We start from the raw sequence: 16,797 nt of genomic DNA, 5'->3' as shown, positions 1-16,797 counted from the left end.
TGTTGACGACGGCGCACCTCCACCCCAGCGGACTCTAACAGCGTCCCCGATCATTTTTCCTCTCCGGCGATCCCTGGCGAAACCGCCGAATTCCAGTTTCCGGCGAGATCGACTTTATTTAAAGTTTTGGGTGATCTCGCTGAAAAACTGGAATTCAACGGACTCGCCGGGGAGAGAAAGTGATCGGGGACGCTGCTGGAATCTGTTGGGGTGGAGGCACGTCCTCGTCGGCGCCGGACGGTGGCGAACGGAGCTCCGTGCGCACTTACACACGTGCGCTTCATATCCGGTCTCTACTATGAAATATTCCTATTTTAGTTTCATGTAGTGATTTCACATTTTTTGTACAATGTACACAACTACAAGGTAAATCTCTTGAATATATAGTAATTTTATTAATGATGGTCTCAGTGGATAATTGAGTGCAGTATTTTATTTTATTTTAGAAGAAATAATTTTATTGATAATAGAAAGAAATTACAGCATAATAAATTATCAGTTATGGTAGCTGTTTGAGCCCAGTTGATATTTCGGTCCAAAATTAAATAATAAGTCTTGAATAACATTTGGGCCAGTACATGTAGCCCTTTTAAAAGTAAAGCCTAGTAAGAGCGTGAGCTTCGGAGGCACGCGAGGTGGGTTCCTATGAGGATTGTAACACCTCGCAGGATGAGGAAGTTTGGTGTTTGAGTCCGTGTCGGAGACTACGAAGTTTTCGATAACGAAGGGTTAGTACTTGTGACCTAGGTGAAGTCTATCTATACAACTGGACACGCATCATCCAGTTGCTCAATTCACGGGCAAGACGAGTCTTTGTGTTACTTTGGTAGCAGAATCATATTTAGGTTGTGATTGCATCTTTATCAGTTAGCTACGACCCCCTATATAGGAGGGTTCGAGGACCATTCATACACATAATCAAATCATACAACAACTACAACAAATCTTCAAGCTACTCAAAACCCTAACACTAAAGTGCATCTCGCCTTAGCTACAGAACCCGTTTGGTCTCGCCTTTGTTTACTGTCCCGATTAGTTACTCTGCTCACTACAACAGTGAGTGTCGATTGTAAGCGAATAGGAAGGTTACTCATAATCCCTCGTCCGCGAGGTGGCACTGGAACCCCTTTAGTTTGATTAGAAGTCTAGTACCAGCGCATCTGCGTTTCGCGTCCGCGCGGCGGCACGCCCCGCACCCTTCGTTTTACTTTTAGAACTGCTAAGTTACCTCTCTACTCCTGCTGAGGATCGTGGCCAAAACAGTAGCTACACCACGACACACATTCCCATAAAGATTCATAGTTACGGGTCTATTGTCAATATAATGTAGTGATTTCACATTTCTTGTACAATGTACACAACTACAAGGTAAATCTCTTGAATATACAATAACTTTATCGATGATGGTCTCAGTGGATATTTGAGTGCAGTATTTTCTTTTATTTTAGAAGAAATAATTTTATTAATAATAGAAAGAAATTACAGCATAATAAATTATCGGTTGTGGTAGCTACACCACGACACACATTCCCATAAAGATTCGTAGTTACGGGTCTATCGTCAATAGCAACATCCATGAGCCAAATGGACTCAACCTTTAACCCAAAGTCACACTCAAAAAAAGTGCAGTATTCTTGCTCGGAAAAAAAAGTGGAATCAAAGAATCACACCATCAAAACAAATAACTCAAGAGTGCGGCTATTGGAACCTCCAAATTTGCTCACTTGACCTCACGTAATTGTGAATTATTAAATGACATATTTCTCCTCTTATAAAATGACTATTAAGGACAATAGTTATATAAAATGAAGTATTACATTTATTCTCTCTAGGCTTTCCAATTCAATAATGATAGATTTCATTCTTTATTATTTTCCTTATATATTTTCATTTCTAATTTTACTACATATTATTGAAGCATTCATATATTTAATAAGAGTTAAAACTATGATCAATATCGATCGTGTGTGACACAAAAATTTCTATTATCATATGTGTTGAACGTATGTACAAGATCACAAAATTATTTGCAAAGAAAAAAAAGATCAATTATGAATAATTAAATAACTATTGAAATTATCTATTATGCGATATCAAAATAGAAAAAAAAAATTAATATACATAGAGAAAAAATGGTTATTCTTGATCTTCGTTTAGGAGAGGTACAATAGAAAACAAAAGGTTAATTCATGTTAGAAATAAATTTTTGTCCCCCCCCCCCGTTGTATTCGACAGTTCCATTAATGAAGGCTTGAGGACAGCCACACTAGCCCTTTATTCAAAAATAATAATAATAATTTTGAAACCCTATATGTACATTGTGCTTCTATTTTTATTTTTAAGAAATTTACGTTATTAAATTAAGGAATCAAATCGTAATTAAGAAATGTAGAATGCAAAAATTAATTATCGTGAGTAAAATTTTTATTTTAGAGATAATGATTCATTATTAAAAATTATATAGTATGTGAGATTATTTGAGGAACTTAATTGAGGTTTAATGAGTAAATTGTTGTGATATCGGCCAATTATGTATGTCAATGAACCCCAAAAGAACACAACAAACCAAGAGAAACAACCACAGAGATAAGACACAAAGAACACAGATTTAAGGTGGTTCAACAAAACTTTTGCCTACGTCCACCGGCAGAAAACACTTCCACTATATTAATAATGGGTACACCAGAAAGAATAAGAAAACAATGACTCTCTCACTTCTCTTCCTATCTCTCTCTTCTCTGCCCTCTCTCACTCTCTAACCGAGAATGGAACACTTTGGTATTTGTCTCTGCGATACAAAACCTAGAGCTGAACCCCTCCTTATATAGTCATAAGGATCTTCAGATCTCTTCACCAAATAGGAATCTTATTCCTATTAGTGGTAGGCAATAATGTCTCCTTCCTTCTTTGTAATCAACAAGATTACAGGTACATCATCATCAATAAGGATTTACTTTCCTTATTGGAACACCATACTCTAAGACGAAACATTTTAGGAAAAACACATGGGCTGGAAACCCAACATAAATATATTATTTGAAAATTTGATAGGAGGTGTAAAAAGCATAAGAGGTCTAATTAGCAAATTTAGAGGTCCCAATAGCCGTACTCATGACTCAAATAAGTATCTGCATACATTAAAGAGAAAGAAAAAAGATACCGTTGGTAAATTAAATTGACCATTAGGGAGTGATTACATGAGAACTAAACATACTTCCAATTTGGAGCTCTGCCGACAAGAACATGTATGAAGCTAGTTATTGGTACCAGCCATGGAAGGTCACCAAATAACCACACAAATAGTTTATTGTCCTTTAAACATTAGTGAAATTTCACGTTCATTCTCAAATTTGAAAAGAAGAAATAAAAGAGTTGGTGACGATGCTAGTATTGTTCATTGGAATGACGCTCCAATCTTCTTTGGAAATCCAATTGAGCAACTCATTACCAAATATGCAAAGATTTCGGAGACCCATTGACTAGTAACGCCTTCACGCGTCATATTAAACATGAATGAAAATCTACTCCATATTCTTAGACTCCGTATGTGTTACGTATTTCTGGTTTTCTATTCAAACCCCAAATAACATCAACCTTACTTTGACATTAAATTAAGGGATGTGAAATCTACACACTCCATATTGTAATCCACACATCCACTTTCTATTTTTAGCATTCATTCTTATATGAAGAGAAAATTTAAGTCACTAAGGACAAAATTTAAATTATTAAAAAGAAAAATGAGTGTGTAGATTACAATTTAAGGTGTGTGGATTTCACTCCCCTAAATTAAAGGGTTAATGATAAAATGGCCACTTTGAATATACAAAATGGTCACTTTGGAGGGCTATTTGCCCTAAATTAAAAGAAATATGTATTGAGGGGAATGGATAATCTTTGATGGCTTAAACGTCATACAACTGATATTATGTCTGGTCAAGCAAGAGCAAAAGCTCCAAAAAGATTGTAAAGACGCCTCCCTGACGCAAACTCGTTCACAAGATTTGGTTGACTCCTAAACTAGATTTGTACCATCATAACCCCGACTTGCCGCCTGCTACTATAAACGCCAACCCAGACCTGAAAAAGCCCGGATCTCCACCCATACCTCAGACCCTCTAAATGACGTAGCACGAAGAACTAGATCATCATCGACACTCACTAAGACCTTCACACCTCACAACAACAACAATTGCAACGATATTCCAAAACCAAACAACCCTTAACCAACTCCCCACCCTGAAGAGTGTGATGCCGGAAGTGAGTCGATGCACATGAGAACCAAAGTCGTCGCCACCCTACATTCGAACCTTAAGGTTCTGTTTTCACAGCTCCGGAAAACTTAGAGCGAGTCTATTCTTCAAAAAGGGTCTATATCTAAGGTAGTAGTCATATTAAAAGAGATTATTATGTAATTACCAATGTTAATTATGTCATTAAAATGATAAAAATCTTTCGTGTACTAATTAATTACCATTTTATCGGATGTAAGTTTATATTGTAAACAACAGCAAATTCTCATCATTAAGTAATAGTCTCATCAAGCATAAAAATCATTTGGTTTATGACTAAAGTTCGGACAATATCTTAATTAAGTTAAGAAAAAATGTAATTTATAATAATGATATACATCTGGTAAATCATTGATCCAAACTCTAAATTGGTTAGGTTTTCCACAATCTTCCTCTACTTATCTCAAATGTGCTGCTCAAATGTACAAACTAGCTGATCTCAAGGTAAATCAAATTGAAAAATGCAAGGTAAAGGCCATCATTTCCTCTGCTATAATATGGCGTTGACAAACCTTACATATAGTTGGTAACATATATTGAGCAGAGCAATGTTTGGACATGATACTATCAGTTCAGCTTGAGCTAGACCGACAATGAAACCTCAAATCGATTTGCAATATGCAGCTGGATAAACAAGTGGCTTATTTTCAGCAAATAATGATTTAGCAAACATCGGTTACAACTGGAAAATAGTCCTGCAAAAAAAATTAACCAAAATGTTTAGTAGTTCAGATTTCATAAGAAAATTACAAATAAATTAATACATAAACAATATATATCAATGACCGAGATGAAAAAAAATATGTGAATGGGACCCCAAATTGCACCATCAATCCTTTATTCTCTTTATTGGTAGGATGGAAGAGGATGTGGATCACTGAACTCATAAGTAAAAGTGGACACAACTATGAAGTGGTTTTATAAATAAATTAATACCTTAATTTTTTCTTAATACCAGTATATCTGGTAGATCATAGATTCGATGTTATTGAAGCCTAAGATAAGAGTGATACCGCCATGTACCTCTTTATCTTGGCCTTTTAAGGACAGAGAAACATTCATGATTCTACAATACTTTGAAAAAGAGAAGACTAAATAGTAGGTGATGACGGACTTTTGTTACATACAAACAGTCGACCAATATTCTAATCTTATTTATACAAAAGAGAAAGAGTTCTAGTATATTCTCAAATGAATTTACTCTCTCATTTATAATCCAAAATTCATTGTATGGATCTTGTGTCATAACGCTACGTGCTCTGTATCTTGGGCTAATATGTAAATAACTATGCAAAGAAATATATTATATTTTTAAGAAAATAACGGAATATTTGAATTCAATGCTAAAATATAGAAAAAAATCCAATACAATATATAGAAAGAAATGAACAAGAAAAATAAACAATATATATATATAATTGATACATTGCAGCGCATCTTTCGGAGCATTTGTGAGGGTGGAAGCCGAGGGTGCGCAGAAGGCGGCGTTTCCTATCGGGGGTTGTTTGTCCATTTTTCTCCCTCCTGAAGTATATATGCAAACAGCAAGCAGAAGTAAACAAAGCTTAATAATAAAGTTCTAACACTGAAAGTGTAACTCTATGTAATATTAACATTCTAGCCTTCAAAAAATTTAGTATGAATGAGTATTTTAGAGACAAACAAAACCAGTACCAACAGAATGAATGAATGAATTACTAGTCCAGACCCATGATCCAAAATTCCTAGAGCATTATAGTACCACATCAAAAATTTGACAATGATAATATTCACATCTAAATTGACCTCATTCAACAACCTATGTGACAGAACTATAATCCCAACCTATACCCACCACTAATCAATCACAACACTGATCTTTATTAACCAACTAACCCAATACAAATCTCAATATAACCACACAAATGGATTATTTTTTCTTTTTCACTCAATATTTTAAAAAGAAGTTGAAAATGAATTTCAGATTTCACAACCAACATCTTATATATATCCAAAACATAAATTAAGAGACAGAGAGAGGGATAAGGTTTTCATTCAAATACCCAATTTGAGACGAGTCGATCTTCAGACAAGAGGTTGCAACTTCAGGGCAAGTTCTTCAACTTGAGATGAGTTTGGTGTGCTTGAAATCAAAGGCGTAGTGAGGCAAGTATTCTTAAAGAATCCCAAACTTTAACTTAGATTTTCTATCTCAACTCTCAACTCTCAAGTAATCTTTGCATCGCTTCTACAAGTGAAATTAAGCAGGAAGAAAAATGGGTCTTCATGTTCAACAGAATTTGAAGACACAGATAGATAGCTAACTAAGTATACCCAAACCCGAAAATCAAATAACTAAACAGGAAAATCTACTGTTAGAATCATCAAAACCACATGTATAATTAACTCAAGGCATATGAATAGTAAAAGCAGTTGCTTGAAACAAGTTTACCAATTACCAAACTTGACAATACAAAATTGTATTGTTTAACTATCAACCATATATATGCAAAGCTAAAAGTCATCGATCCCTTCATTAACTACCACCACAACAACAATGACTAAAGGCCACATTTCTCTTGCCACATTATTAACAAATGTGAGAGCTTTTACTGTTTAGGATATGAACCCCACCCCATTTGATATCGTAGGTGAGACATTGTCTCACAATTGCATATAATTGTGGCTAGGTAATATATTATTGTTTTTTACGTACTAAAATCTGACAGGGCTGTCATCTCTCGCCTCCCCCTCTTTTCCTAGCTCCAACTTTTGCATTTTTTTATTTAAAATTCAAATGATTTATGAAATAACTCACAATGCTCCCAGTCTCCAACACTTGTATCTTATTTGTAGTTCTTTTCCCATTCTTTTCTCATCTCTGTCCTTCACTTTGTTCTTCCGCCTCTCTCTCTCTCTCTCTCTGCAGAACCAAAGTTCTGACCGCCTCGGTATTTCTTTGACGATCTCCGACTTCAAGCCAACGACCGCCTTCGACATCACTTTTGTATGGTAACTGACCATATTCCCGGTATTTCTCTATCTCTTCCCTTCCTCAGTATTATCTTCCTAATTCTGGATTTAGGAAAAAAAATTAGGTCTTTTTCAGACTTGAAGAAGAAGATGAAGCTTTGAGATTTGGGGTCTCGAATCCTCACCGTCAACACCCACCCACTCCTCGACTTGGGGTCTTGTTCAACCTCAGCTATAGTGAAGAATCGCCAGCTCCTTCTCCGACCAGCGATGGTGCTGCTACATCTGTTTTGGGTAAGGTCATTGTGATTTTTGGGTGATTCAAACTGAGTTTTTTTAGTTCCAAGTATTAATCTATTTCTCTTTATCGTGATTAAATTGGGTGAATTTTGATGTCATCTATATAAGTTGCAGCAAAAGATGGTAATTAGGTCTCGATCCAGGGCTATGAAGACAGCATATCCTTTATAGGATGGTAATTACGCAACTCTGTTCTTGCTATGTTCCGTCTAAAATCTCCTTGATTTTCAATCATCCCCATTATTAATTACTCTGTTTTCTGGAAAAATGAACTAAAACCTCCTCATTTGGGGTGTTGATGGATTACAGGGGTGGATTTAGAAAGTTTGCTACTGGACAAGTACCAAGTATTGAAGTAACCGGAGGGAATGATATTCATGTGCTGATGTGGTTTTGCTCAGAATTCTTCTTAGGATAAGGCCCGACCATGCTTGAACTCGTCAGTGTGAACCTTACCAAGAGGATGAGAACGAAGACCCAAAAGCTCTTAATCTGCAAAAGAAAAAATAAAAATAAACCCCAGAAGCTTATTTCTAAAAAATAAAAATAAAAAAACAAACAATAACAGCATCACGCATAATTGAACCGGTTCCAGTTGGTGGTCCCCACCGTGTCAGAGTTGCAAAGATCCCACACACAAAATTGATTTGTGGCAAGATAGTGAATTGCTACGGCTCTAGACTCCACATACCCGTATAATGTTGCTGCAATGTGGCAATGGAGATTGGACACACACATGTGTGGCATTTTAGAGTAATTTTGGCATGCCCATTCCTAATTTTGCCACATATCTTGTGTGTGGTGGTTGCCCATCTTTGTTGTGGTGTACCCAGGTATCATATACATAAATTTACCCAGAAATAAGCTTACTCAATATAGCTTACTGAGTATACCCCAAAATCAATATATTAACAAAGTTCAAATGTTCAAAAACTTAAACCCAGTACTAAAATAAAGCTTCAGAGCTATTTCATCTTAACAAACCATTTTTGTAAATCTCATTATAATGGGTTTAGGAAAAGTGAAAGGATTACAAAGAGTTGATACTGAAACACCGTAATGGAAAACCAGAATGAGAAAACATCGTCATACTGAAACCCAAAATGAGAAAACATTGTCATACTGAAACAAAACCCGAAAACAAAACAAAAATGAACAGAGGATACCGATTTGCAGGCATGATTGAGAGATAATGAGAGAATCTATTAAATCTCAATTTTCTATTGGAGTAAAGATTGAGAGAGATTTCTAGAAGAGATCCCAAAAATCAACGAATTTGACAAAGGAGTAAAGATGGGCGATTTCTGGAAGAGAGGAATTAGGTTTTTTAAGATGGGGGTTTGTCTGAACAGAAAGTAAAGATAGAGTACTAAATGAGGTTAGGTCTGAAGAGAGTTGATTTTGGTTTTTGAAAATTGACCCTTTTTTCGTTAAAATGGAAGGCGAGATAATTGGCGCCTTCCAACACTGAAAGGACACAAGCGACGGCGAACGCAACCGTAGCACCAAATCAAAAAGAAAATCGGTTTCTTGCCATGGCACTCACCTGTCGTCGCCGTTGATAAAAACATACGCGACGACGTTAGTTTGCCGTCGTAAATTTTACGTTATTTTGCCATGGCAAGATGTTGCCGTCGCAAACTGGTTTCAATTTAGCGAAGGTTTGTTTACCGTTGCTGCGCCGTCGCAAATTTAGGACCGATGGCGATGGCAATTCCGAGCCGTGGCGATTTCCGATGGCTAACTAAATTCTTTTTTATAGTGTTGGGAGGCAGCGTGGGCGGGATCTCATGCGGCGTTAGCAGCGCGATGGTAGAGCCCATGTAGTTCTTCGTTAGGGTCAACGACGACGTTATGCGGCTGAAGGCTTAAGGTGGTTAGGGTGGCGTCAGCTTGTGTGGAGGTGACGTCGCTAAGGCATGGACGGCAGAGATCGAGGTCTTATAGGGCTCGATCTCTAAAGTCGATGGAGGTTCTCAGATCAGGGATAGGATCTGGGTGGTCGACAATCAGGTGCAGACGAATTGTTCTCACTTGCCGACAACTTCAACTTGGTTTGAATGCTAATGTGCCTATAAAAAATAGGATTGTTACAAGAAATTGACAATAATTGTGTGATTTCCATAGCCTCTAATATGCAAGAACAAGATGTAATTTTGCAGTGTCACCTAGAGATTAAGGTAGCCCTGGAACTCGACAACTTGAACGGAATTGAGTTAAATGTTACTTCTGAGGATAGTCTCATGCAGGCAGTGCCTGAGATTTCAAGTGCGCCATTAGAGCCTGGGACTAATGATGTCAATGTGGCAGAGATGGTTCAAAGTGAGGTGTTATTCTTGGAAGATAACATTTCAAATGCAGTTTTTGATATTCGAATGAACAATATCCTGTCTCTTCTTTGACTAGTAAGAAACTGGTGGTGATTAACATTGTTAGTCAACACAGGAAGCTCCGGATCCTGAACATGTTTCTGCTACCACCGCTCAAGTTAGTGAAATAGCCAAGAGGCCTTGGTCTCCTCCAACTGAGCCAGTTGGCAATGCTAATTCGTCTACAGCTAGAGGGAAAAAATCTCGAGCTAACATTCGCTTCCCACCCAGTGTGCTGTGTTTGATACAAGGTCTAGATGATAGTCAAATCACCAAACCAGCTTCTCTGTTGGTGCAAAAGAAGAAATGAGGTCGGCCTATTGGATTTTGCAACAAAACACCCAAGCAAGTCTCTAACTTGAGTGTGCTCTACATCAACACTCCTCCAAGCCCTGACATAAAGGGTAAAAGCAAAATGCAGTAAGTGTTGTGGTACATTAATAGCTTGGCAGATCGTGCGAGCTAGCTGCAGCTAGATGGATGCATAGGGCTTGGAGTACCACAATTGAGCGTCTTAGCTCTGATCTTATTATGTCTTCTTTGGCCATAGAGCCTCTTTCATCTCTAGGCCTGGCCCTGGCCCAATACACCTAGTGCGCTCGCACAGGGCTCAGGTCCAATGGGGGCACACTAACTCTCGCAAACATATGTCCAACTTAGGCTCAGTTTGGTCAAAATTCAAAAAATCAGGGAAATCGCTCCCACCAAGATTCAAACCATAGAATACCAACAAGACAACAATTCCTACTACACCAAGAATTGCTAGCCATCTTCATATTTTTCTATTTAACATATATCTTATGGTTTATTTATTATTTTTCATGGGGCTAATGATTACAGTATTAATCAAATTTGTTTTTATTTGAAAAAAAAAATATTTGGGTTTTAAAAAACAAATTTAATATAAGGGGGCCCAACGATTTTTTTAGCACCGACCCTACCATCTTTCAGGACCGGCCTTGTTCATCTCTAATCTTCTTCCTCTCTCATCTTCATTCCTTCACCCAGCTAATACCATGAGCAACTCATCTCTCTATTCATTAGCCTCTTCATCATGTTTATTTGGGTTGTTGTAAACTACTACTCATTCCATCTCGCCCTCCAACGCTACCAAGAATCTCAAAACAAGTTAGAAAGATGACTCAAACTCACACCAGCAGAAGACGTCTCTTAAAAGAGGAAGAGAGCCTATGGATATTAACAGCAGCAATAAACACCCGATTTGTTTTGTCAACATTAAATCTCTCCCCATGTAAAGATGTCAATTACTTCTTGTTGTTTCTCAGTACTGAGGGAAGAATATAATGATGTTAAACCAAAATTCTATTAAAAGGTATTCAACTCTCTCAAATCAAAAGGAAAGTCAATCCCATTTTGTTTGTGTTGGGTTTTGGTTCATCAATTTATTAGGACCCATGGAGGATTTTTGTCATCTTCATCTGCAGAGATTTTGTCCAAGTACTCCGATCAATCACGCCACGGTAGTGTGTGGTTTTGGAATGAGAGAGGGAAAACATAAAGATAAAGATACTCTATGGCCAAAGTGGGTAACGGATAATGTAAAATATATTTGGTTGTGCGCCGTTGGATCTCTTCATTTAAATTCTGACGGCTAGCGTTGTTTCGTCCCATTTTGTTCCTCATATCTCGTCTTGGAGGTGAGCAGTCATGTCTTATTTGTAACTAGTTTTATCCTATGCTAATTAAGCTCACAAATAAGTGAGCTAAATGTCTAATGTAATGGCACTATCGTGACCCTTGTGATCATTGTACTTCGCCATAACTGGCCTTCGTTTTTATAAATGGTATATTACTTTCAAAAAAAAAAATCACAATACTAAAGAAATTTTCTTGGGCATGCAACTGAGCATCATGAATTTATGTGGTATATGATATGATACAATGATGTATATGAATTTTTTTGAATATTTGAGTTAGTAATCACTCAAAACTTATATATGGAATTTGATGATACGAAGTACTTTCAGATACATGGGAAAGGGAAACAGTATTCAAAGTAATGTGAAGAGGGTTGCCACCAACTTCTTCGAACAGAACTAAAAGGTTTTCAGAATCTTTTAAGAATGATCGAGGAACGTGGTACCTGAGAAACACATAAGAACAGTAGTGGTAATAACTTCTTAATTATCTAGCTAGAAAGTAAAAACGAGAGTAATACATAGTTTGAAAAGTGTTTCGATCTTGAAATTACTGTAGTGTTGGTAACTTACATCGTTTGTGATGGTTTGCCTTTGGAAGTAAGGAATGAAACCCAATATCGACCAATACTTTGTCCGTTAATCCAAGCTTCACCCTTCGCCATTGAGCTAAGGTTAAAGGTGACTGGATCATTTCCCATAGGTGCATCGAAATATGTCTGAAATTTTTTTATCAAACTCTTATTAATCAGAGGAATGCAATGAATTGTGCTTTGATTTTCTATACTTGCAATGAACATCTATAACATATACCTTGTACCAAGTTAGTGGTTTATTGAAAGAGCCTTCGATATTGCTCCATTCAAAATCATCTAGATTTTCTTCTCTATATATTTGCAACTTTTGTCCAAGTAACCCAACCTGTCGCATTATAATTTTCTTCATATACAAAATGACAATATATGAAATTCTACATGATTTGATAAGGTTTTACGTACCTGGTATCCCCATGCATAGCTTGTAAAATTGTAAAATTGATCGGTTTCGTTACAATGAATTTCAACTCTTCTCAAGCCAGCAAATTTGCTTTCAAGAAAAGCACCCGAGTCCTTTAAAAAGCACATAAAACCTTACAAAAATCAATATATGTATAGTGAAATATCTAGTGAAGAAATAATCAAAAGAAGATGATCTACGAACCGGTAGTCCAACCATAACGCTTAGCAAAGAAATATTGTTACTTCCATTATTTAACACAATGGGATTCTCCATAATGAATTGCTTGGTGTCATGACTACCATGCGCATTTCCTGAATATAGTTTGGGAAGTAAAATAACATCAGAAATTGTTGATCAATTGACTATACCATCATTATCAAAAATGTTCGTCAGCTAGTTTTGACGAGAGAAAAAAATACGAATAGTTTTAATATTCTACAGTAAAAGGGTGTCAGGTGTGTATGAATTGTAACCGAGGGTGTGTAAATTTCACTCTCATGATCAAATACCATTTCTCACTTGTGTATTTTGCTCGTGAGAATATGACCGATATACCATAAGTGTCTTTACCTGTATATATGCCATTCACGAAAGCATGTGTTACATGTCCGAGAGACTCTACATGAAGTATTGGTTCAGTGCAAGAAATGTTGTGCTGAAATCTGTTATTTCATAAAACTCCCATTACATTATATGCGATCATTTTATGTGAAGGAAATGAAGTTTCAAATAGACATGAATATACCTCATAGTATACCAAAGATAATCAGATTTGTCTTTGGTCACGTTCATGTGCTCAAGGAGTGTATCCGATTGTAGAGATATTGTAGGTTCAAAGTTTTGGATTATATCTTTAGACCCTTCCCACCTATCCACTGAATCAAAGATTTGAACTGTTCTTGTAATTCTTTTGTTGTAGCTTGTATTCACCTGTCCATACAAAACTATGTAATTATATACAACAAATAAGCTTTTACAGTAGGCAGTAGCTCGATTAATCAACTCCATAATCATTAGAAAACTTAAGAGAGCAGGTAAGCAAGTCTCCGTAGTAAGAGTAATTGCACTTTTCGAAATATAAGAATAAGTAATTAGAAGAGGGGCAAAACTATAAGTTACCTTTGCAGTGTTGAAAATCACTTTTCCACAGTCTGGTAGAATGCTGATTGATTTTGGCCTCAGGTAATATGATATATTTCGGAATTGCACAGTAGCATTAACCTTTTCGTCGTTATTTATTAGAAATGCAACACATCTTCCAGCACTTTCTTCTTGAAAGACATAGGCCTATAGATACAATAAACAAATATAATTAGTTATATATATTGTTATTACCATTTATCAATGTTTGTGTATCATAATCAAACACATATACATGAAAATGATGGAATAGATCGAGATAGCTAATCACCTCTTGAAGTTGACCTAAAGAAATATTAGTTCGCACTCCCTGCAGTAAAGTTGTCGAGCAGTTTCTAACTGCAGCATGCAGTTGCTTAAGATGACCCCATTTGGGCTGCCTTAACAAACCTAATATTAGAACGCGAAATTAATCAATTCTGTAGTTAATTTTTTGAAGCTAAATTATGTAGTTAATTACTTGGTCTATCTATACATGGAATCGAGGAGTAACTAATTCAGATGATGTAAATCGATCGATAAATAAATATGATAGTACGTACTCACCATATTCATCTAGAGGAGCTTGATCGTAGTAGCCTGTTATGACATATGCGGAGCTTGTTCGTCCAAAGTTGGTTCCACCATGATACTAAATCGATGTAGGTTAATTAAGTTATATTAAGAAAATTAAGGTAAATATGATATATAACACGAATGTATGATCGAAACTAATACATACCATGTAGTAGTTTACATAGCTTCCATTCATTCTAGCTATAAAGAGCGCAACATGAAATGCAATGTCTTCAGCAGACCTTATGTATGGTTCTCCGCCATACACTTGATAGCTGCATATAAAAATGAACTAAGGTTTAACAGTAGGAGAAGAGAATCAGAACTTCAGAAGAGGGCAAGCTCCTTTGGTATCGACTAAAGGGTACTTATGATCGAATGTAGCTTAGATTTATTTTCTTTTGGCCAAAAACCTTATAGATTAATTACTTGTAATGAAATTAAAATAAGTGTATTCATGGAGATCGAAAGGAATAGAAGCATACAAAGAGGTCCAATTCTCTGTCCACATAGAGGGCTTATTAGGTGAGTTTGGTCCTCCAAAAGTTCTCCCACATTGCATTCCATTGCAGGTATTGACCTGCATAGAAAAAAATGGAACCATATAGAAAAAAACTTGCTGTTATATATATATACTGTAAATTAATGATTAAGGTTTAGCAAAATCGATGAATTAGAAATAGACTTGCTTACATACCACAGGATCAGGAGCATCAGTTTGCTTGCACATCACCCATGGCACACCAGTTTGAAGGTCGACTGCCATTTTTGCCGCCCAGCGAACGTAGGCAGGTCCTTTCTCGTGGAATGCTGCTTCCACGTTTTGATATTCATTCTCAACCTAATTGTTTTAATTGAATTCATTAGCACACTACATCGTATTCACACGTAAACAACACCAATTTGTTAGAAATGATGGTCGGAATTTTGTGAAATACGATCATATAAGATTAGGTACCTGCGACAGTATGATTGGACCTCCTTGTGAAGCGTATAAACCCTCTGATTTCATCAAGTTCACTATTTTTGTAGTAAAATTCTGCATGTAAAACTACATATAACCGAGAAACAATAAGTTGTTATCAATTTTACTATGATCTTATTATTCCTAATTCATATGTTTTGCATCTGTTAGATTGTGAATTGATCGTTGTGACTTTATATTTGAACTTGCGCGCGATCAATAGGAATATCATCATCACAATAAAATTAGTTATAATTAAGAAGAGTGCAAACCTTGAAGGGTTCATTGTCTGTGCGGTAAACTATGCCTGGAACATCATGCAGCCAAAATGGAAATCCCCTGAGAAAATTGATATGAGATGAAAAGGCAGTAGCAACTACGAGTTAGATCACCCAGAAAGAACCGACTATATATAGCTAGGTGTTATATAAACAGGACATGAGACATATATATACATGCATGCATAGTATTAGTACGTACCCATATGTCCATTCACTCTCAATGAATGGCCCGATCCTTAGGCAAGCATAAAGCCCTTGTGCTTGGATTTCCTTTATGAACTTGACTAGATCATATCTTCCACTGAAATCGTACTGTGAAATATTTCATTTCTGTAAATTGTTATACGAAATCAGAGCAAAAATGGATTGATTGATATTTCATATACTTGATTGATACGTACCTGACCCGGTTGAGGCTCGTGAAGATTCCAAAATACATAGGTTTGAATCACATCAAGTCCTCCTTCCTTGGCTTTGCCGATCAGAGATGGCCACATCTACGTACACCAAATCATTTTAATTATTAATCTCTTGAAATTGAGCCTCGATAAAAATGGGTTGAGGACATGCATCCCTTGAAATTGAGCATCGACGAGCTTGATGTCTTTGACAATATATAGTGTACAAAGGTAAGCTTTTCTTGTATCTTTTCTTCTTCGTAGTTTATTTCACTCCACCAGCCAATGGAATATATAATTTTCAAAGTTCACATTCTTACAATACGTTCACACATAATGGGCAAAACGAGATATCAATCGAGGAATTACATGTGAACCAAAGTGAAAAGGACATAGATATCAGCTCCTTGTTGCTGCTACCCGTGATATATTGATTGTTGTTATTTGGGAATGAAGAAACTTAATTTCAAGTAGCTAAATTGATCGATATCACACACATTATTGTATGTTAGAGTCTTAGAGAATCGAAGAGGATCATATAGTGAAACAGGGAGAATTTGTCTAAAGCGATATTAGGAATTTAAAAAAAAAAAACAAAATAAACAACAAATTAGAGATGAAGGAAAACAAAGAACAGTTACACAATGCATTGCATGCTGGTATAGCCGATCATTTATAAAACCGGAAACTACATTACGTACCTCAGGCGTACTCCGAGGGTAGTGAATAGAACCTGAAAAGAGAATCCTTCTTTGGCCGTTGATGATGAGAGATCTTCCGTCGTAGGTCACATTTCCTCCGGTAACAAAAGCTCCTTCATCAGTAATCAGAACAACCACCACCATAACCCAAAACCGTAGCCACCGCTGCCGTTCCATCTCTCTCTCTC

The 16,797-nt window shown here is 36.5% G+C and overlaps 1 protein-coding gene and 1 non-coding gene across 2 annotated transcripts in view; one reads left to right on the top strand and one right to left on the bottom strand.

Annotated features, from left to right (window-relative positions):
* The first annotated feature begins 6,876 nt into the window (after nt 1–6,876).
* LOC101314795 lies at nt 6,877–8,078 on the top strand. The gene is made up of 5 exons (XR_183782.1): nt 6,877–6,961; nt 7,201–7,302; nt 7,381–7,538; nt 7,659–7,719; nt 7,854–8,078. It is a non-coding gene; the product is annotated as an uncharacterized LOC101314795 (transcript).
* Nucleotides 8,079–11,854: 3,776 nt separating this feature from the next.
* LOC101300966 (beta-galactosidase 6-like) overlaps nt 11,855–16,797 on the bottom strand; it is a gene marked incomplete at its 5' end in the record, with an annotated part of 14,028 nt that continues 9,085 nt past the window's right edge. Inside the window, 18 exons of the mRNA XM_004289453.1 lie at nt 11,855–12,017; nt 12,145–12,290; nt 12,385–12,492; nt 12,570–12,680; nt 12,772–12,881; nt 13,141–13,232; nt 13,316–13,500; nt 13,690–13,857; nt 13,982–14,100; nt 14,257–14,341; nt 14,432–14,540; nt 14,751–14,845; nt 14,963–15,106; nt 15,224–15,316; nt 15,502–15,568; nt 15,710–15,822; nt 15,912–16,007; nt 16,610–16,704. Coding sequence (XP_004289501.1) covers nt 11,855–12,017; nt 12,145–12,290; nt 12,385–12,492; nt 12,570–12,680; nt 12,772–12,881; nt 13,141–13,232; nt 13,316–13,500; nt 13,690–13,857; nt 13,982–14,100; nt 14,257–14,341; nt 14,432–14,540; nt 14,751–14,845; nt 14,963–15,106; nt 15,224–15,316; nt 15,502–15,568; nt 15,710–15,822; nt 15,912–16,007; nt 16,610–16,704 — 2,099 coding nt within the window. The remainder of the gene's footprint in view (nt 12,018–12,144; nt 12,291–12,384; nt 12,493–12,569; nt 12,681–12,771; nt 12,882–13,140; nt 13,233–13,315; nt 13,501–13,689; nt 13,858–13,981; nt 14,101–14,256; nt 14,342–14,431; nt 14,541–14,750; nt 14,846–14,962; nt 15,107–15,223; nt 15,317–15,501; nt 15,569–15,709; nt 15,823–15,911; nt 16,008–16,609; nt 16,705–16,797) is intronic.

The sequence above is a fragment of the Fragaria vesca genome, linkage group LG1 (assembly GCF_000184155.1).
Source record: "Fragaria vesca subsp. vesca linkage group LG1, FraVesHawaii_1.0, whole genome shotgun sequence".
NCBI classification, from domain to species: Eukaryota; Viridiplantae; Streptophyta; class Magnoliopsida; order Rosales; family Rosaceae; genus Fragaria; species Fragaria vesca.
The sequence above is the reverse complement of the archived record's forward strand: the minus strand, read 5'-3'. Positions and strand labels throughout refer to the sequence as shown.